Source organism: Marmota monax, unplaced genomic scaffold, assembly GCF_021218885.2.
Source record: "Marmota monax isolate L192 unplaced genomic scaffold, Marmota_monax_Labrador192_F-V1.1 WCK01_AAM20220418_F8-fsc00657, whole genome shotgun sequence".
Lineage (NCBI taxonomy): Eukaryota > Metazoa > Chordata > Mammalia > Rodentia > Sciuridae > Marmota > Marmota monax.
Window position 1 is genome coordinate 86,175 of NW_026694448.1, and position 22,442 is coordinate 108,616.

Below are 22,442 nucleotides of genomic sequence, written 5' to 3' on the forward strand. Positions count from 1 at the left end.
CTGGGGATCAAGGTGAGGATGTATTATTTGCTCACAGACTTGCTTGGAACAGAATCACCATCCTCCCAGAATTCAGATGGACGACGTGCAAAATCAGAATGGAGAGAAACTACAGCCGTATCCCAGAAGACAAAGAACTAAAAAGTTACTTTGAAAGCAACAGTATGCGCCCAAATCATGCACCCCGTGAAGGCTACACTGGACAGTTCTTGTAGTTATGAAAGTGTTAAAACGCTCAAATCGCATCTTAAGATTTGCTCAGTGAGACTGGCATGAGTCAACAGCATAAAACAGCACCCCAGCCCGAGGTAATAACGATACGCTGTGGCACGTGTAGTTTCGCACACCGGGAGCTTCGCAAATCGGCTACCGCGGCGGGCGCGCTACCGCTCTCGCCTTCCCGCCAGCAGTCGGCAGGTGGGCGGGGCTAGAGGGCGGGCGCGGCGTGGCGTCATCTTCCGGCGCCGCCTTAGTCTCCCTGGCAACCGGCGCGCGCCGGGCGCCGGGGCCGGGGAGATGCTGCCACGCCGGCCGCGCGATCCGCTGCAGGCGGTGCGGCGCCGCAGTCAGGAGCTGAAGCAGCAGGTACGGTGGGGTCGGGCGCACCCCGGGGTGGGCGAGGGGGCGCGGGGCGCCGCAGCGCTTTCCTCCCGGCGACCCCACGCCCTGGGAGCCGGCGTCCGACCCAAACGCTCAGCACCCGCGACCTCCCCGCGCCAAACCCGGCTCCAGCCCGCGCTGCGCCCGGCCCGGCCACCCATGGAACCTCCTGACCTTCCACGACAGACCGCGTCCTCCGCCCTGACGGCCCCCAGCCGTCGGGTTTGCAGCCCAGGGCTGCGCAGGAGCCGCCCTACCCGCGCCCGCCCCGCGCTCTCCGGGTCCCTGTCCCTGGAGCCACCGCTCCTGGGGCCCAAGCCCCAGGAAGAGTCCTACTGTGTCAGGACTGCAGGACCTGAAGGGCGAGTGTCCTAGAGGACACACAAGTGATGTCAGCATGAAAGTTAACTTCAAAGATAAACCAGTGGCAAAGGAGATGAACTCTCCCAAAGACTGTGAAAGTGGCCACACTCAGTCTTGGGGAAGGCGTGGCCGGCCTGCCACCTAGACTCGCTGCCCCACGGTGTCGGGTTCAGCTTTCTGGAAAGCACTGTGACGAGGTGTAGCCGATGTGCATGCGCCCAGGCGCCCAGGTAGAAACCTGCCCTATGTAATAATGAAACGTTGGGACAGAGATCGATAGTAAAAGTACTGGTCTCATTGCTTAATAGAAAAAATGATACGCTTTAATGAGAAGTAATAGGGGAATGAATAACTTTCGATGGGATATAATAATACTGTGACTAAACTTTTGTTAAATCTTAATGTGTTAGGGGAAATATTTGTGATCAAATGGCAAGTTAACAAAAACAAAACGGAATAAAAGATATCTTAATGACGTTTTTCTATATATAGTACATGAAAAAGATATAAAAGAAAACATGCTGAAATGGTATCTCTGTGGTGGAATGCTGGGAGTAGTGTTTTTTCTCATTTTTAAGTACACCGAATGCCTATGCCTTTTTTTTTTTCCAGTACTAAGATTGAACCCAGGTGTGCCCTATCACTGAGCCACATCCCAGCTTTTTAATTATTTATTTATTTTTATGGTACTGGGGATCAAGTCTGGGACCTTGTGCAAGCTAGGCATGTAAGTGCTCCACCACTGAGCCACATCCCTAGCCCTTTTTATTTTTTATTGTGACACAGAGTCTGGCTAAATTGCTGAGGCTGGCCTTGAACTTGTGATCCTCCTGCCTTAACCTCCATAGTAGCTGGGATTATAGGTGTGTGCCATTTCATCCCAGGTCTGTTACCTTGCAAGAAAAAAAAAAGTAAATAGCAATTAGTAGGTTCATTTTTTTAGATTCTTTATGAGTTTGCTAATTTTATTTTGTAAAAAGGGATCTATTGCCAAGATTTTTACTCTAAATAAAATTATTTTATAATATATCAGTTAAAAATAAGCCAGGCTCTGTGATGCAGGCCTGTCATCCCAGTGGCTCTGGAGGCTGAGGCAGGAGGATGGTGAATTCAAAGCCAGCCTCAGCAAAAATGAGGTGCTGTATAACTCAGTGAGACTGTCTCTAAATAAAATACAAAATAGGGCTGGGGTCATGTGCTCCTGAGTTCAATCCCTGGTACCTAAAAAGAATTTTAAAAAATAAATTTTAAAATGAACCAAAGAATTTGGCACATAAATATTTAAGTGACTTTATATTGGAATCCCAGTGGTACAGCAAAAGCAAAATTGTCTCCTGGTAGAAATGAAAAATAAAACTTGATGGAGTACTGACTTACTGGTAACTTACTGTGGATCTGCATTTAATTTTAAATTTAGTGGGACATTAAGAGAACCAGGACATTTTTCAAAAGTAAACTATAAAAGCAATTGGTAAAGCAAACATAAAAGATGATTACAAAATTATTCAACTTGGAGACAAATTGACTCAGGAGCCACTTGATACCTTGAATATCTGGAAAGGACGTTTTAATAGTATTAGCTCATTCTTATATCCACAAAGGAGACCTGAAAGAAAGCGGATGGGGCTGGGGATGTGGCTCAAGCTGTAGCACGCTGGCCTGGCATGCGCCGGGGGGCGGCGCTGGGTTCGATCCTCAGCACCACATAAAAATAAAATAAAGATGTCCCCCGAAAACTAAAAAATAAATATTACAAAATTTCTCTCTCCCTCTCTCTCTCTTAAAAAAAAAAAAAAGAAAGAAAGAAAAGAAAGTGGAATAAATTTCCAGCATGGTATCCATGGGACAAGGAATCAGCTTCCTATTTGGGTCACTTGAGTGTATGAATTTTATAAATAACTCAGGTGGATGCCAAATAATAAGGACAGAGAAGAAGCTAGTGGAATTTACTTCTTTTTTATCTATCTTTTCCACATAATCTGCAGAAAAGAAACCAAAGAAAGGTGTGCCTTTTTGGAGGGGTACATTGACAAAGATGCTTGTAGTCTTTAGTAACACAGGAAGTCAGGACAAAGTCATGGTACGTTCGTTGCAATGAATACCACTTGGTAATAAGGAATAAACTCATGATACAACAGTGTGGAAGCATAACATTACATGGTTCATGTAGACAAGAGTTCATACTGTACAAGTTCATTCATATAAAAAAGTTCAAGAGCAGGCAAAACTTAGGGTGGAAAAAAATCAAGACAAGTTTGTCTCTGGAGGAATGGGATGGAATTTACTAGAAAGGACACTGGAGTTCTATGAGGTTTCAGTTATAAGCACACATGTTTGTCAAAATGCAGCAAATATACCTTTTAGGTTTGTGCATGTCTTTGTATGTTTTATATCAAATATTCAGCTCTCTGGTTAGTGGTACCTACAGCACATTATTTAGGGGGCAGTGTATTGGTGACTGTGGTTGACTTCAAAATGCATAAAAATAAAGTGGGTTGATGGATAGATAGACCAAATTAGTACGGTAAAATGTGAACAGTAGAATTGAGGTAGTGGCATATAGGTATTTGCTATAAAATTCTTTCAACTTTATCGTATGCCTAAAAGTGTTTATTTCCTAAGGGGAGAAAAGTAATTTTTTATTTCCGAAGACAAGACATAACTGAAATGTAAGTATCATAACTTAATATGATGTTTTAAACTGTCTCCATTTGCCATAGGTTGATAGTCTGCTTTCTGAGAGCCGATTGAAAGAAGCTCTAGAACCTAATAAAAGTCGAAATATTTACCAAAGGTAAAGTATACTCAATTATTGGGTTTTCTCGGGACTACACTTATATCTCAATGAGTTGGATTTAAGGCACAGAAGTTGTTTGAGACTTTCTTGCCCTCTTTCCCTTCCTTTCTTGCTTTTTCTTTTTATTTGTCTACTTTTCCCCCAAAAGACAAAATAATAATGATAGATAATATTGAGGTAACAGTGAATAAGATTTTCTAAAATGTACTTTTAAGTATTTCCTTTCATTATCTATATCTACCTGGTCTTAATTTGAAATGATAAGATCAAATAAAGAATAGTAAATATTAAAGAGAAGCACCCTTCATTTATTTTATACTCTGTATGTGCCAGGCATTATAGTCTGAACTCCTCAAACTTTTTCTTAATTTTGTCAATAATACCATAAGGTACTTATTAACATAAATAAGAAAATCAAGGCTCACAGCAGTTAGTTAATGCATCTAGCATTACTTGGCTTTAAGACACTAAAGTTGGGAGCCTATGAAAATGTTTTAAGGTGGCTAAGAAATGCAGAATTCCTTGAAGCAAGGGAAGGCACTTGACGAGAATCTCAGTGGTGCAGGGTTTGGTCCATTACAACCAAATGGAAGGATTGCACTGTGATGTCATGAAGGTCTAGAAGGAACCAGCTACACCTAGTGGTTGTGGGCTTGTTGCTATTGTGCAGCAACTAAAATCTGCTCAGAGTGCACTGTGGAGGCTCACGCAGAATTACCTAGACCCTTGGCTCGTGTAGCCCAGATTCTTCTATAAATGATCAGAAATCTTGCTAGAAGCAATTTGTCTTTGCTTGGGATAATGACCTTTAATTTTCTTGAAAAGATACGGTGTTCTCTATATGAGTAAGTAGTTTCTGGTTTTAATCCCTGGGAAATTTTAACATTAAATAGACATAACAAACTTAACTGAACTAGACTGCTAACACTTTTGCATTAAGTTCAGAACATCATTAAGTTAATTTACATATTTGGGGATGTTTGAAGAGTTTATAGCATTCAGAAGAACATGAGAAGGGGCACCAGGAGATAAACAGTAAATACTTAAGTAATAAGACCATGGGGAAGAAAAGAGCATGGGATTCATTCTATTAACTTAAATTATTTATTTAAAAGTTTTACTTAAGCCAGGAATTCAGAGTGCCTAAAGGCAAAGTAAAATATAAATAATTTTTAAAATGTCGAATGGAATTTAATTTACCATTATTGGCAAGATTGATTGTTTAAGGAATTTTTTCAAATTAAGTTAATTAATAATAGTGAAGAAAATAATGAAGGTAATTGTGCTTGCTTTGCTAGATTTAAAAACAAAATAATATTTACAGGCTATATTTGAAGCTTTGGGGAAAGCTAAGTTTTGAATTTTCTTTTAAAAAATAATAAGTGTTTAAGGGGGGAACGGATTGAACTCAGGCCCCTTTGCCACATGGTTACATCCCTTGTTCTTTTTATTTTTTTTCTTCTGAGACAAGGTCTTGCTAAGTTGCCCTGGCTGGCCTCAGACTTTCAATCCTCCTGCCTCAGCCTCCAAAGTTGCTGGGATTGTAGATGTGTGACACCCTGCCTGGGAATAATAAGTATTTTTAAGCCATAATTAGCTTGTGTATAAAATGATCCCTTCACAGTCCCTTAAAAATTCACACTGATGTTTGCAAGTCTGAAAATGTCGTTTTACCCTTATGTTTAGCTGGTTATAGAATTTAAAATAATTGCTACTAAAACTTTTGAAGGCATTGTTCAGTTTTCTTTGCATGCAGTGATGCTGGTAAATCTTATTATTGTTCCTTAATAATTAGCCTGTTGACTTTTCAGCCTTGGTGTTTTGAAATTTTAGCACAATATATTTTGGCATTGTTTTTATCTGTTTAACACCAAGTGGATAGTTTCAGTTTGAAAACTCATATTTCTCATGAGCTCTGGGAAATTTTATTTTACTAAAGATAATTTCTTTACTTCCATTTATCTATTTTTCCTGAAATACCTTTGAGTCGGGTATTGAATATCTTGGATAGGTTGTCTAGGTTTCTAAACCTCTCATGAATACCTTTTGTTGCTTGTCTTTTTGCTTACGCCTGGAAGATTCTCTTTTTTTTTTTCTCCTAAATGGAATTGTAATTGAGGATTGGGTAACAAATACTGATAGTATTTTGTGTAGCAGCCACAATTAAGTCCATCAGATATTCCAAATAAAACACTAACAAAAATTTTTATAACTTCTATGAATGTTTTATTTTACTAATCATGTTGTTCATTTACTAGTGTTTTTTCTTGTTCTCAAATTGTTCTTTTTTTTTTTTTTTTTTTTAAATACTCATATTCCTGCTTTCAGAGTTTCTCCTTCCACGCTTAGGTTTGTTTTTAAGTTCTATTCTTTGAATTGTCTTTGCTTCCTTGGTGCTCAGATTCCTATTTATTTATTTATTAGTTTTACATTTTATCCTTATGTTGCTGGTTTTCTTTATTTAGTCTGGTGGCCCTTTGCTATTCATTTTTATTTAAAAATGTGAGCCTGGGTTGGTTATTCTAGAGCACTCCCTCAGGTTCTTTCACTGTGGCATATCTTGGTGTCTTTCCTGTTAGCACTATATGCTGAATGCAAATCAGTTCGTTGCAGGTGGAAAGGGCTCATCATGGGGTCAGAGGAGCCCTCAGTGCAGGAATAGGTGTGCTGGAAAGTTCTTTAGCAATTATGATTCTCCCCAAATCATTATTTATTGTTATTATTATTATTATATTTAAGAAGAATCTTCTGGTTCAGTGGGAGAAGAGAGAGAAGAGAGAGAGAGCTAACAGGCTCAGGATTTCTGTAAATAAACTTTAAAAAGTTAGTACAATTATTACAAAAGAGCCTTAACTAAATCTAAACTTAATGAGAATCTTTGCTCTTTCCCTGAGTAATACAAAGACCCCGGATGGCTTTAAGACTGATTTCCCTAAACGTGCACCCATGGTGCATCTTAGACAGACCTTCATGATCCTGGAGTGTTCTGCCGGGTGTCCCTTGTGCCTGTGTGACCTCTTTCTCACTTGATAGAAGACATGCTTCTGTTTTTTCCACGAAGCAGAAATTTGTTGCGCTCTCTTGCTGGCCCATGATCCTTTCCCATTCTTTGCTGTTTGAGGTTATTCCTTCGAAAACACTTTAGTCATTTTTTGTTCAGTTTCAGGAGGCAGAGAAGATGGGTGTGTGCTTAGTTTTTATCCTGAACCAGGAGTCTTAAATATCTGGGCTGTTTGAGGATTTGATAATTTTTTAGATATTAAGGAGATAATTATAATTATTTTCTTGGTTTGTGTATTATAAAACAATCATTTTGCACTCTGGCTTTCAATGAGATTTCTGAGTTCTTTCATTCAAGCAACAGGACACCTGTCAAAATAAGCAGCTTTACTAAGTCTCATCTGACAAAACTCTGCTGCTGGATTCTCCGGGGTAGGTCAGTGGCTCCTGATGTCCCAAGACCAGCTATTGGTGACATTCTGTCTATTCTGCCAGCCTCAGCTTGTTGATGATGTCTGTCCTCAGAATTGCAAAGTCCTTAGGGGGCAGTATTTAAGAGCAGGAAGGGGAGGGAGTTTCTTAATGCCTTGCTATAGAGGCTGGGGGCAGGGGGCATCCTGAACATGCTCTTTTATGTTCTGTTGGCCAGCCCAGGTGTCCCCCCACCACCTGCAGTGGAGGCTGAGAACAGAGGTGCCAACAGAGGGCAGGTCACAGGATAGAGGAAGCCAGAGGAGGGTTTGGGGCAGGCACCTGGCAGGGTCAACCAGTTTCATGTTACCATTTCTCTTTTTCTGCCCATTTCACAAAGGACTTTTGACTCCTACCCCTTTTCCCTTTTATGTTACTTTATGTCATTTCACTCACATCTGTAAGAGAAAAACAGCTCCAATAACACAGAAGTCACTTTTCAGAGAGTGAGAGAAAAGCCAGGGCTCCGAATACTAAAAAAAGATTTGATTTTTGAAAACTCCTCTTGGTGCCACGGCACACACCTATGATCTCAGTGGCTTAGGAGGTTGAGGCAGGAGGATCATGAGTTCAGAGGCAGCCTGAGCAACTTAGTGAATCTCCAAGCAACTCAGGAACACCCTGTCTCTAAATAAAATGCAGAAAAGGGCTGGGGATGTGGCTCTGTGGTTCAGTGCTCCTGGATTCAATCCTTAGTATCAAGAAAAAGAAAGAAAACTCCCCTATCATCAGTTGTACCCCATTTTTGCTCATTTTCTGTATCTCTTCTCTGGGTGTCTGAGACTTAAACTGAGATATATGAGCTGTCTCTGTAGCCCAAAGCATTGTACCTGTCCCGAGAGCCTGTTCAAAAGGGGTGTGCAGTGGTAGTGGCAGGAAGAGGCAGCCGGAGTCCGAGTGCCCACCTGCCCTTCCTGCTGCCCTCCCAGGGACCCACTGTGGTTCTTTTTAGAACCTTATTTTCTCTGCCTGGAGTCGGGCTTGTTGGGAGACTTACACAGCTGTGGTGGGGGTCAGTTGTGTCTCATGTCCAGTTCCTTGGCCTTGGGAACCGTAGAGCTGGGGAGGCGTCTTAGAACCCAGAGCTCCTCCTCATTTTAGACTCAGGAGACTGAGGCCCCAGATCCCTGACATTTCTGAGCCTGGTTTTCCTGCCCAGGGCCTTGGAGCGCCCCTTGGATCATCTAAAGCAATGGGTACAAAGGTTTTTACATGTGGATTTTTAAACATTATTCTTAACAATAGCCAATGGCCTTGCCTGCTTAGTGATTGAATGATTTTTTTAAATAGCTTTCTAATTGTGACAACAGAAAAATCATTATATTTTCTTTCTTTTTTTAAAATTTAGATGTATCCAGTTAAAACAGGCAATAGATGAGAATACAAATGTTCTTCAAAAGTTAAGAAAAGTAAGTATTATGTGAATCATATTAGAAAAAAACTTTTTACGTAAATATTTTCACTAAGAGGAATGAATTGGAGTCGGTAAGTTCCTGGGTTTGCATTAGAAATAAAGCCCTACCCAGAGGCGCTGAGTGGGGGCATGGGCTCCCAGGTGTGCTTCAGAGCAGAAGAGAACCTCCAACCCTGCCGAGCTCTTCAGCATTAAGGACCCAGAACCCCAGACACTGCCTTTCAAATGTGTGCATTGTATAACTTAGATGAGGTGCAGTTTAGAGCCGTTTTGATTTTAATCCCACTGCGGGTAGAGTCTAGCCCCCGGTGAGTCGAAGGAAGTCTGGTCTCGGTGGCGGCTCTCACAGCAATGACTGCCAGATTGGAGGATCAAGCTTTACCCTTGGCCATCCCTTTAGGACTTTTTTTTGGTATGGGCCTGAGTTTCATCTACGTGTCTAGGGCTAGAGGCTCATAGAGCAAGTGGAAGTCACTGGAAGTGTCCCCTGCCTGTGTGTGAATCCTTGTTACTGCATCTGAGTGTCTCTTCTGCATTTTTGCAATGACACAGAACTTTTCAACTCAGGAGGCAGGCTTTCCCTGAGTTTGAAAACCTAGTTAACCCATTTCACAGATGGGAAAACAGGCGTTCAAAGCTGAAGAAACAATGTCTCTGTCAGTAAGCAGCAGAACCTGGGACCAGCCCTCGCCTTTCTGACTCTGGAGCCAATATTCTATCAGACCCTGTCCCCTACTTGACTGTAGAGTGTCTGGAGTGCTCAGCAAGAAACAAAACGAAAACAAAACCATGTGGTTTTGTGTTTTCATTTGGCTTGCATTCCAACTCAATAACTTAACTACATTTCTTTTAACTCTGATGTATTTCCCTAAGGTAAGTGTAATCTCACACTAGTCTTTATTTTGTCCTACAGCACTTACTGTGGTTTTTATTGTTATTGTTTTTTTAAATGAATGTAATTAGGAAACTAAAATTCATTTTTCAATGAGATATTCTCTCCTAGGCTGATGAGTCTGCACCTGTCGGGAACTATAATCAGAGAAAGGAGGAGGAGCAAAATTTTCTGGACAAGCTCACTCAACAGCTGCAGGCGCTTGCTGTGACCACAAGCAGAGAACATAGAACTGAGTATGCCATCTTCTTGCCTTCATTGCTTTCTTTCAGATATTATGTTGCTATCATTTTTACATTTGATTCTGAAATAAATATATGCTATAACAGCATAGATATGAAGAAATGACCACAATGGTCTGAATAATGAACAGTTATTGTGCATGATAGGACACGTCAAATCCCAAGAGAGATGTAAAGATGTGCATGTCCTAGTCTCTGCCCTCAGATTACTCAAAATATAGTTGGGAAAGCAAAACAGAGGTGCAAGAAACTACGTAAACAAGTGTTAAATAACTAGGATGATGCCCTGAGTGTCAGTGTTGATGTGTAAGGAAAATGACTTGCAGTGTCTACTGACAGGGTTCCCTTTCTTATAAATGTTTTTTAAAAATTTGAAGTAGACACATAATTGTTTTTCTGCTGGAGAGAATGTTAATAATATCTCTTACAAATTACAAAAGACTTGTAGGTATAAACAAACCCAATTTGTAGGGAGCAACAAAATATCAATTATTTAGACTCTTCAAATGCTGTTCCCCAGCTTTTTACACTGTACTCTGGGAAAAAAGCTAAGAATGTTGACTTGAAGATTCTAGAATTTTCACTGAATTCTAGCATTAAGAATGACAGAATAGCTGATATTTTACTTAACTTTTCCACCACAAACAACTATAAAATCTATGCAAATAAATAATATGCATTCTTTTCAAGTGAACATATAACATTAGCCAAAATGAGCCATATAGGACCAGAGAGCAATTTTCAATAAATTTCAAAGAAGTGAAGTTGTATATATTTTTTGACCTCTTAGAATTATATTAAAGCTCAATGACAGAAAAATAACTAGATATCACTAAAAGTCTGCAAATTAAGTTACATACTTTATCTGTATGACCCATTAATTCAAGAAAGTGTTGCACTGGAAATTGGAAAATATTTCAAATGATAAAAATGTATGACTCTGGGGCTGGGTTGTGGCTCAGCGGTAGAGTGCTTGCCTAGCACATGTGAGACGCTGGGTTTGAGCCTCAGCACCACATAAAAATAAATAAATAAAATAAAGGTATTATGTCCAACTACAACTAAAAAAATATTTTAAAAAGTATGTATGACTCATGGGTTGCAGCCAAAGTAGTGCTTAGAAAGGAATTCATAGCTTCAATGAATAATTTTAAAAGATACCAAAATTCAATTATTGAAGCTGTTAAAGAAGCCAGAAAAAGAACAAGGTAAGCCCAAGGGAAAGGAAAAAATACAATGGGAACAGAAAACAGTGACATCAACAGATAAATAGTAGGTGCAATCAGCAAAGCCAAACATTGACTTTGCTGTAAATATTAATCAAATTGATAAATTCTTAGCAACACTGATTAAGAGGAAAGAAATAAAATAGTGATGAAGATAAATGGCTCCAGGTATATCCAGATACTCCAGTATACATTCAAGAGCTCTACCACTGAGCCACCGCCTCAGCCCTCATCCTAACTGGCTCTGATGGGAAGCTGACTGCAGGCAGACATTGTTCTAAACACTTTACGGATTGTCACTCACCTGATCCTCATGACAGACTTAGGAGTCAGGTTCTGTTGTTATCTCAACTTTACTTATGAGAAAGGGAGAGCTTACTAGAAGGTCACCCACGGAAGAGAGAGAGCCAGAATCAAAACCCCCACTTGTGTTTCAAGCACTGTGTGAGAGCGCTCAAGCAGCGTGTCCCGAACGGGGGACCCAGGCCGTGGGTGGGGTGCTCTTGTTGCACAGGCCTCGCTCATATCAACCGGCTCCTTGTCCACCCTCAGTCCTTCAGGTCACGAGTGCTCAGCATTGTTGTGGGAACCATTAGTTGTACTTTCCTTTCATTGCTTTTTTTTTGGCCAGCTCCAAAAATGGAACAGTTCTTCAGGGTACAGAGGTTCTGCTCCCACTGGGTTTGTACTCGCATGTTTTTTTCAAGAGATCTCCTCATACAAATGCTTTTTGTAGAACTGATGTGCTTACTGACAAAGAGGAAGATGAGGATTCTTCTGAGGAAGATGAAGAAGATGAAGATGATGATGAAATGGAAGAAAGTGGTGGAGAGGAAGAAGAATCAGAAGAGGAAGAGGAAGAGGAACAAGAAAATGAATCTCCTAAACAGACAAGTAGAAAATACATTGCTCTTGGAGATTTTACTGCTCAGCAAGTTGGGGACCTTACATTTAAGGTAAGTAGAGAAGATGGGGACCTAGTGTAAGGGGAATGTTTCTAAAGGCTCAATCTGTTTAAATAAGGAATTATGATTTACAAGCAGTAGTTATGTGAGAGTCTATTATTAAAGTTACCTGTTCTAAAGATTTTTAAAGTGGCTTTAGTGTTGATAAATCTTAACAAGGGGTAAAATTTTATAATTAGTTTCTGAATGTCATATGTACCAAGTTATTCAGGTGGGTTAGGCAGTATCCTAGCTGAGGTAGGGGGAGCACTATCACACTTCTTCCTGTTGGCTTAGACTTGAAGGGGTGCACGTCTGTTCTAGGCCTGTGCATAGATAAGCGGCAGGTGGGATAGAAAAATGAAGTTGTGGGGTCTTGTTTGTTTGTTTATGCAGAGCAGGGATCAGACATGGCCTAGCCGGGCAGGTGATCTACCCTTGAGCTACAGCCTCAGCCATGCAGGTGTGGTTTGTAAAGGATTTGAGACAGTTTTCTGCTAGTGAAATGAGTCAAAGAAATTTTTATTGACTATATAAATCTTGATCTTTTGTTTAACTTCAAAGTGTGACACTCACTAATAGTAAAATATGCAAGAATATTATACAACTAATATATTTATTGTTTTTTGTTTGGTTTGGTACCAGGGATTGAACTTGGGAGTGCTTTACCACTGAGCTACGTCCCCACCCCTTTTTTATTTTTACTTTGAGACAGGGCCCTTTGCTAAGTTGCTTAGAACCTCACCAAGTTGCTGAGGCTGGCCCCAAACTTGCAGTCCTCCTGCCTCAGACTCCCAAGTCACTGAAATTACAGGCATGTGCTACTGCACTCAGCTAATACATTTTAATTCATAGGTTGTTGTTTTTTTTTTTAACTTTTCCTGGAAAAATGCCACCAATACTAAATAATAATGTATATTCTAAGAAAGTCTTTGCTTTTACGTGTCTTCAGTAGTGGAAATTACTGTTTTTCAAGGATGGATTATATTTCGTACATGAACAAGTATTGTTTTCAATGGACAAGTATTGTTGAAAACATGGATTAGGTAGGTAGGAACATTGGGTAAACTATTTTTGTTTCAAAATAGGGCTTAACTTTAATAGAATCATTTTTCTTCAGGGATTTATATGATACTCCTGGAAGAAATTTTCCAAAGAGAGACTTACAAATTCAAAAATATTTTCTGCAATAATCAAATTGCTAGAATAAGTACGGGTCCTCATAAATGCTTGTGGAAATGGTCCCCATTTGCATGTAGAATTTGAATGTGTGTTGAGCAACCCAAAGGAATGATTCATTTATAGTCACAAAGGTATTGGGGTATGGCAGTAGGGAAGCATTTGATAAAAGTTAGGATAAATATTAAGGAAATATTTCCTTTTTTCAGTATATATTTTAAAGCATTAGTAATGAAATGCTACTCATGACTATTGAGCTTTATTTTTAAATTTGTACTTTGTTTTGCTTTAAGAAAGGGGAAATTCTTCTTGTAATTGAGAAGAAGCCTGATGGTTGGTGGATAGCTAAGGACAGCAAAGGAAACGAAGGTCTGATTCCCAGGACCTACCTGGAGGTGAGTCTTTGTTGTTTATGCTTTCTCCTTCAGATAGATCTCATTTTCAGTTAAACATTAAGCTATATTCTTGGATCGGTTGACTAGAGAATGACTTGAAATTTAAATTTACTTTAGTTTTACAGAGACAGGGCGTGGGGAAGACATTGTGTATTGAGGTCCTGGGGGCCTGTGAAGAGCTCGGGTGAAAGTGAGCCCGGGAGCATTCTCAGAAGGAGGTGGCTCTGTTGCTCTGTGATGTTTATAACAACTAAGAGGCATTTATTATCATAAAACATGGCCACCGTCCACTTGGTGTTTACTTCCACAAATACATTACTCCCTTACTAAGAGGTGAGCATACTGTCCATACATGGTTGGGTCCTGAGTCACAGCACGTGCCACGTGGTGTAGACACCTGTCTGGATCAGCACTGTCTGATAGAAATAAGAGACACACCACACATAGGATTTTAAATCTTCCAGTGACCACACTGAGTTTTTTTTTTTTTTTCCACCCTGACAGCGAGGGTGGGGTTATTATCTGACACCACGGGTGTCATTTTCCATATCAGCTCCTTAGCAACTCAGTTGGATTCTGGCCGGAACTCCTGGATTTAGCACAGGTGCCACACAGTAAGGGCACACTCCCACCAGACTGCCCCCTGTTCAGATGCCAGTCACATGTCCCAGCAGCCACTTGTACTTCTGACTGATTGGCTAAAAATTCAGAAGTCTCCTCTCCTTCTGCAGGGGTCTGATGATTCCCTAGGGTGACTCACAGAACTTGGGAGAACACTTTCCAGTCTGTCCTCTGTATCTGAGGGTACAGAGCAAAAATATCTGAAAACAGTTGCATCTATATTGAGCATATACAAGTCTTTTTCTTGTCATTATTTCCTAAACTATACAATATAATAATCATTTATATGGCATTTACATTGTGTTAGAGATCATAGGTATTTTGTATATGATTTAAGGTATGTGGGAAGATGTGTACAGGTCATATGCAAATACTGTATCATTTTATATAAGTGACTAGAGCATCCTTAGGTTTGGTATCCATGGGGATTCCTGGGACCAGTCCCCTGAGGATACTGTGGGACAACTATACTTGGATGTACTAGTTTATTATAAAGGATGCAACTCAGGAACACCAGTGAAGAAGACGCACAGGGCAAGATGTTGAGGTGGGGCGTGCAGGACCTAAGCATGCTGTTCCCCAAAGCCTTTGTGTGTTCACCCACCTGGAAGATACCCAAGCCCCAGCCTCCCGGGGTTTCTATGGAATTTTGGTTAATCTCATTAACTAAATCACTGACCATTGGTGATGAATTTAATCTCCAGCTCCTCCATCCTCCCCAAAGTTTGGAAGGAAGAGCTGAAGGTTCAAACTTCTAATCCCTTCCTGAAGCTGTCTGGGGGTCCTCTAGAGGCACCTCACTAGCCTGCACACTAGAATGATTGAACTTCTTAGGAATAAGAAAACTTCTTAAGAATAAGAATTCAGGAAATTCCAAGAGTTTTAGGAATTCTTTGCCAGCAAAAGACACAAATATATATTTTTATTACACACATTAAGAAGTAAACAAATAGGGGGAATTATTTTTAATATTTTATATTGTCTAATATATCAAAAATATCATTTCAACATATGATCTATATTTGGACATTGAGTTACTTGTTTTATATTAGGTTCAAAATCCAGTGTGTGTTTACGTGGACAGCACATCTCAACCGTGTTTACGTGGACAGCACATCGCCACGGGTGGCGAAGGGCTATGCACCACACAGGACAGGTTTAGGTCGTCCTTTGGAAGGCAGCAAGCATTCCAGCTCGCGGTGACATTTATTCAGGGTGTTTGCAACCTATAATCACCATCAATTATGCCACAAAGAACCTAAAATTAGCTTCTATGAATTACCAAAAATCTCCCCAAAGCAGCTCACCTGAGGTAGCAGCGTCTTCTCCCACGCGTGGAAGGAGTGTGGAGATGGCTTTCTGGCGCTGGTTCAGGCCCCACCTGGAACTCCATAGCTCCAGGTGAGGCAGCTCTTCCTGGGTTACCTCTTTAGTTAAGTCAGTGGCCAAATCCTTTAATGATTCTGAGCAGCAAAAGGGAAAAGAGGAAAGAATCAAGAAATATGAGCTGCTATCTAAGGAGGTAAAACGTTTTCTGGAAGTTAGAAAACTTCAGCCACATCTTGACGACCAGCATGTTTAGTCCCCAGGCCACACCTAGCTGCAAGGGAGGCTGGCTGGCCAGATGGAGTCTCAGCAGGCCCGATGAGTCAGGGGTTCTGCTAGAGAGGAAGAGGTGGAGGGTGGCCACCTGCAGACTGTTTGGATCAGTCTGCATGTACCTCTTTGTAGACTCTTGGTTGTTCCTCTTGGGTGAATTCCTACATGCTTGTCAGTGCTTCAAAGGGTTTACACCTTTATATTTTGATTTATTTTGCCAATTTTGTCTTGGCAAAATTATGGCCTCTGATGTTAAGAGGGCTTATTTCCCCATGCATCTGCCGAGGCTGGCCAATACCAGTCTTTCTTAGCCTTTGCCAATGTGATCAACAAAACAGCCTCATAGTTTTTATTTGCACTTGTGATACTCCGAATGAGGCTGAGCATCCTTTCATATGATTTACGACCATCTGCATTTCTTCTTTGTGGATAACCAGTTCAGTTTCTTTGACCATTTTTCAAATGGATTTTTTAAAAAATCTTTTTCTTGATTTATAAGAGCTTTTTATAAAATTAACCCTTAGAACTTGGTGTTAATGGTTTCTTTATTGACCTTCAGCTGCATGTATTTTTTATTAGTGAAATATGCTAGCATTTCCATTTATGATTTTTTAAATTTTGGTATCATAACTGCAAAGGGCTTTACCCCACATTTATTTTCTCCTATCAAAGGTAATTCTTTTAATTTTTTTTCATTTGAATAAATTCTACCTGGGATTTATTTTGGTGAAATTGCTGTTTACTTTATAGTCTTTGTCATTGTTTCATATAGTGAAGTTATCAGTCATGGGTTGAAATTTTTTTCCCTGTCACATACTAAATTCCCCTTGTGCCTGAAAGTTTCTGAAAGTCGTAGCATTTTTATTGGTTGATTTTTGTGTTAGTTGGAAAGCACTTCCTGTTTCAACACTTTTCCAGCCCTGTGATAAAGAAGAGGAGCAGGCGACAAGTGAAGAGGGCAGTGAGGAGGACGCCGGGGAGACGGCGAGTGAAGCCGAAGCTAAGCAGAGGTACAGAGCGCGGGAGAGCGAGCAGCTTCTGCCGACTTTTTATTTATTTTTACTATTAAAATAATGTAAGATTTTCTTGAAATGGAGTCAACTTATACCTAGAGAGCTTTTCATATTATTGTTGACTTAAAGGTCATGGCTACTTTAGTTTTGTAATTATTTTTAGTGCATTTAGTTCTAGCTTCGCCTCGCCTAGAGATTGTTTGGTCTTCAGAATCTACTGAGTGTTTGTACTTGTTCTCTGATTCGTGTGGTAACGGGCAGAGGCTGCGCCTGCACTTACCTGCTCTTTCATCTCCCCAGAACTGATACCCACTGCAGTGCTGTTCAAAAAGCTATCTCAGAGGTTGGTATCTGCTGTCTTATTAATAATACCTTATATTTGATGTCTTATAATATTTTTAGTAAATAAGACATTTGGGATGTCTTAGTGTTTTATTATCTATAGTTCTGGTTGAGTTCAGATTCAAACCAGGATGGAGACTCTTTGAGACTGTCTAGATCTACCCAGGCTCAGTTGTGGAAGGTGCAGGGCAGAAGGCTTCTCTCTCTGCCTTAGCAAGCTTGAGCTGCAATCAGCATTTCTCATTAGGGCTTCTGTACAAGAAGAGTAGATCATCTCACTCATGGTGTGATTTCAGAGCTCGGAATCTTTCTCATTGATCCTATCCAGATTATTTATCATTTTGGCAAAGGCTGGCATTAGATTTTAGTTATTATTTGAAAAGTCTGAAAAACCCAGAAAGGTAAGACACTATCTGTAATCCTGTCATTTTAAAAAAATGACATGACAAAATGAAAATTCTCCACCCTATGAGTAATCACCATGAACGGTTCAGTTAGCATCTTCCTGACCTTTTACTGCTCTTCTAACTCCCAAGGAGATGCTCGAGGTGCGGGTGGGTGGGGGTGCACTTACGCAAAGCACCTGTCAGCTCCTCGGGCGTCAGTAGCGATATCATCTGCTGAGTGGCAGTGCAGTATGGGGTGGGGCTGGAGCAGGAGCATTACAGACAGAATGTACTTGAAGCAGCTGATCTAGAAACAAAGCTCTGCGCCCGGCACTGTGTGGGCCCCAAGTCTTTGTGAGAGTGCAGATCCAGTGATGGCCATGTCCTCTCAGGATTTGGGTCACGTTGCAGCACTTTCCCGACATGTGCACGTGGTGTTTTCCCGTTGGGTTGTGCTTGCTGTGGTGCTGAAGGGACACGGTGGGGAGGTGAGGAATCATGGATGGAAACGAGCAGACCACTTTTGTTTGTCCTCTCCTCTGCAGATGAACACGGTGGATGTGTTAACCAGCATGGGGGCTATCCCCGCAGGCTTCAGGCCTTCCACACTCTCCCAGCTGCTGGAGGAAGGTATGGTGGTGCTCAGCCTCTGCAGCCATGCTTGGAGGCTAATTTTTCTCTGGTAGCTAAAACAAGTTGAGGAAGATGCGGAGTTTCACTTCTCTTTGGAGCACATCCTTTCCTTGTCCCTCTTATGACCATGAGCAAGGACCCCAGTTCTATGAGAGGCCCATCTGTTTACCTGTGTTGTGGGCTCCAGCCCTTCCCTTGTCTTTTTAATCGCCAGCCCTTTCCTGCTCTCTAGCCTGCCTGCCCTGCCTTCCCCTGCCACCACTGTGAGCAGCGCACCACAGTGCCACCAGCCCATCCTGTCCCAGCACAGTGCCACCAGCCCATCTTGTCCCAGCGAGGAAGCCTCACTTCCTCTTCCCCTCTTCACAGCAAGGGCTCTCCTAGAGCATCTCCAGTGGGCTTTCTGATTCCTGTTCATCCCTGGATTTCCCGGTACTTGGCAACTTTTGTCTAGAAGCTCATTTTGAAGGGGAGTCATGAGGGGCAGGCTGGCTCCTGTGTGCCTGAGCCATTAACTGTGGGTGGAAGGGCTGCTTCAAGGTTACTTCTGCTGGGAAGGTTCTTCCTGGACCTCCCCAAATAGCTGCCCCTTCCCATCCTGTAGTCTCAGGGTCCCTTCTACCTTGGCAGCGATGCCCGCTCTGGCAGCGCAGCTTCCCTCCCACCCCCGTGAGCACACACACTAGTCTCATGTGCCTACTTCTCTGTTTCCCTCACTCAGCTGTAGGTCAACAAGGACTCTTGGCTCCATTTCCAGCTCCTAGCACAGCCCATGGCACAGGGCAGGGACTCAAATTATTTCTTAAACAAATAAGTGATTTTATAATAAATGTTCTTCATGATAAACTATGGAAGAGGAGTATAAAAACGCTTACGTATCTCCCATATCCCGCGTGGGCAAGGGAATTGCTTCCCTCCGGAGGGATGGGCTGGCTGGGAAGTAACAGCTAAAAAAAGTACCACGAGATGACCTCAGAACACAGGAAAGCAGTTTCAGAGCAGGGGCATCGATGGGCGAAGCTGACCAGATGGGTCTAGTTCCTAACAAAGAATGGAGCCTGCGCTTGCTTTATTTATATCGGAACACATCAAAGACTTTTAGTAGAAAATTCTTCACCAAAGCAGGATAGAGGTGGGGGCAGTTAGGCTGCTCCGTTCCTGACAGGTCATACCCATCTTCGGTCCTGCCCAGGACCTTTTGGCAGAGTGGAGGGGGAGTTCATTTGCATTGGGTGGTCTTGATAGCAGAAGTGCCACTATAAGTTCCCAAATACGAGACCTACCCCCTCGCTGGCTTCAGTGCTGAAAAGGTCCCCGTGCATTTTGTGGATGGATTCCTGCACTTTTGTGTTAAGAACTAGGTTCTGGGGCCGGGCTCAGTGTAGAGCGCTTGCCTAGCACATGTGAGGCACTGGGTCCGATCCTCAGCACCACAGAAGAGTAAATAAATAAAATAAAGGTATTCTGTGCCTCTATAACTAAAAACATATATGTGAAGAAAGAAGCAGGGCTGGGGCTGGGGCTGGGGCTCAATGGCAGAGCACTTGCCTAATATGTGTGGTACCGAGTTCGATCCTCAGTACCACATATAAATAAATAAAAATAAAGTTACATCAGCAACTAAAAAAATTTTAAAAAGAAGCAAAACTAATGGTTATGTATTTTTTCTAAAATATATAAAAATGTTACAGATTTGTGCATTTTATAGAAATATGTGAATAAATCATTTTCATTGTGAAGCATGTTGTTGGTCTAAACTCTTTAAGGTCTTCCTTAAAACTATCTTAAAGTAGTCTTTTATCAGTTTTTAATCTTAAAATTTTGAACATAATTCTGTCTTGGTTCATCTGTCTTGGAAAGCAAGTTGCTAGTAAGCCCCTTGGCATTTTGGAAATATCTGTTTCCTAAATTTGTAGCATAATGTCTTAGACTTTTGGTTTTGAATTTCATTCTTCTTTTCATAAGAAAATAAAGGAAAGCTGTTTTTTCAGGGAATCAGTTTCGAGCAAGTTACTTTCTGCAACCTGAGCTCACGACGTCTCAGCTGGCCTTCAGAGATCTGATGTGGGACGCGAAGACAGGCACCGTGAGTACAGCGACAGCAGAGAAGCTGCAGCCCGGCTGCCGTTGTCCTGGGGCCAGCATATGAGTGACATGTGGCTTTAAAGCAGTGGTGTTCACATAGCCAAGGCAGCACCTAGACTTGGTCCCCTGACTCTGGTTTCTCTTAGCGGTTGCGCCCTCCTCCCATCGCCACAAAGGACGTAATACTTAGTCTCCCTGTTCATCATGCTTTACCTCAGTGTCTTCATCTGGGAACAGGGATGATAGTCCTTCTAACATCGAGCGGTTGTGAGAATTTATGAAGGCTTTGGCAGTGCCTGGCAGAGTATGAGAACGTAGTCAGTGTTGGCCAGCACTGTGCTTTGGATAGGTGCCCCACGGCTTGCTGCCAGCCTGGGGGCTATTGGGAGGCGGTAGGACCTGGAGCTGAGGCCTAGTGAGGGGAAGTTACATGGCTGGGCCACACCCATGAAGGGATCGTGGGACCCCAGCCCCTGCCTCTCTCCCATCTGCTTCCTGGCTGCTGCAAGGTGACACATCACGCCACCATGTGCTCCCCGCTCTGATTCCCTGCCTCGCCACTGGCCCCAAAACAGTGGAGCCAAGCGACCATGGACTGAGACCTCTGAGAACAAGAGCTGAGCAGACTTTGCTGTCTGCAAGCTGCTCATCTCAGATCTCTTGCAGTGGGAAGCTGCCAGCTCCGTCAGGAGGAGTAGGAGTGACATGATCATAGTTGAGTGGGAATGAAAAAGTCGGCAGAACTTCATGATCACACTTTTTGGGTACCACCAAGAATAAAAGATTTTTGCTATCCCAGTATTTGAAGTAGAATATGCTCTTGATCTTTAGTTCTACTTTATATCTGCCTGTAACAGATATAAACTGCATTAGAGTATGTCACTCCCTTCCCATTTACCTTGACTTTACCCCTCAGTGGTGGCCGGGGTGGTAGGAAGGGGGGTGCAGAACTTGGTGCCCTTATTCCTCTCACCCTGAGCATCAACTGGTGCCTTAGTAGGAGGTGCTGTATTGCAAGTGGGCAGAGAGGGGCTGCTTGGTGCACCAGTGCTTGAGCAGATCACAGTTAATGCCATGAACTTGTGCCCAGGAACTAAAAACCCAGCTCTCATTACTTAAATAAAAAGGTGACAGATTATTGATATTATCTTATCTTTTGCAACAATATAAATTATTTAAATGAAAAGGCTTGTGATCATAAAGCAGAATGTAAAGTTTAGCTAATTGAAGCTGTTCTTTAAAAAATAAAAATACAGAATGCCAGTTTATTTATTCACAATCTGACCTTTATCTGTGAAATAGATTTGAACAATCAGACCAAACATTACATTCTATGTCAAAGCATCTAAGAAGCCAAAGAGGAGGTAGCTGGGTGCCGCAGTCCGGCTGCTGTAGGACAGGAGGGGTATATATACATTCCACACAGCTTATCTTAATTAACATAAACTAGATACAGCAGTCAACCAATAAGGAATCTCCACACTTAATGGCTCGCTGGCGTTACTTCACAAACCACTCCCTCTGGCAAAATGCCAGGCGCCATCCCAACTTGTTTACAGACCCTAACATTTCCCCCTTACAGCTGGGTGACATTAATGCCAGGTGTCTTGGTTGTCATGCTAGGGTAACTGTCTACAATTCCACACATCGTATGGGAATGGACCTGGAGACTGGAATACAGTGGTTCGAGGGTCAGGTCATATATTTTACCTGCTAGTACTAGTAGTCTTTCATTGAAATTTTTAAGTGGTTAAGAAAAAAATGCAGATATTTCAAATATAACTTTATGCAAAATTTACCTGAAATAACTGGGTTTGGTTTTGAACAGACTATTGAAACTCTGTGTATGTATATCCATGTAAAAGTTCCTTTTTGTATTCTATGTATATCTTCTTAAGCTGTATTTTACAAATGATGCTTTGGAAATGGATTTGTACTACTATTAATAGGTTTTTGTGTTTTTCTTTCAGATTAAGTCAAGGCCAAGTCGTGTTTCCTTAATCCTCACCCTGTGGAGCTGTAAGATGATTCCTCTCCCAGGAACGAGCATCCAGGTGCTCAGCAGACATGTTCGCCTCTGTCTGTTTGATGGCAGTAAGGTAAGCTCACTAGTTGAACCATCTCACACAGGATGACGGAGAAGCCCTTGTGTGGTACCACACATTAAATGTGGAGTGCACTGTGTGTGAGTATGTGGTACCGCAGTGGGTTAACCCTGGATCTTCAGTTGCTACATGTGT

At 41.7% G+C, this 22,442-nt stretch overlaps 1 protein-coding gene across 3 annotated transcripts in view; it reads left to right on the forward strand.

Annotated features, from left to right (window-relative positions):
* The first annotated feature begins 478 nt into the window (after positions 1–478).
* The window catches only part of LOC124075496 (MAL-like protein), a 78,798-nt gene continuing 56,834 nt past the window's right edge, over positions 479–22,442 (forward strand). For all 3 annotated transcript variants that reach the window (XM_058571153.1, XM_058571154.1, XM_046418940.1), the window contains exons 1-11: positions 479–585; positions 3,684–3,757; positions 8,580–8,640; positions 9,649–9,773; positions 11,742–11,961; positions 13,422–13,523; positions 16,662–16,753; positions 17,057–17,099; positions 18,030–18,114; positions 20,109–20,203; positions 22,173–22,301. In XM_058571153.1, coding sequence (XP_058427136.1) covers positions 517–585; positions 3,684–3,757; positions 8,580–8,640; positions 9,649–9,773; positions 11,742–11,961; positions 13,422–13,523; positions 16,662–16,753; positions 17,057–17,099; positions 18,030–18,114; positions 20,109–20,203; positions 22,173–22,301 — 1,095 coding nt within the window. In that variant the 5' untranslated portion in view covers positions 479–516. The remainder of the gene's footprint in view (positions 586–3,683; positions 3,758–8,579; positions 8,641–9,648; positions 9,774–11,741; positions 11,962–13,421; positions 13,524–16,661; positions 16,754–17,056; positions 17,100–18,029; positions 18,115–20,108; positions 20,204–22,172; positions 22,302–22,442) is intronic.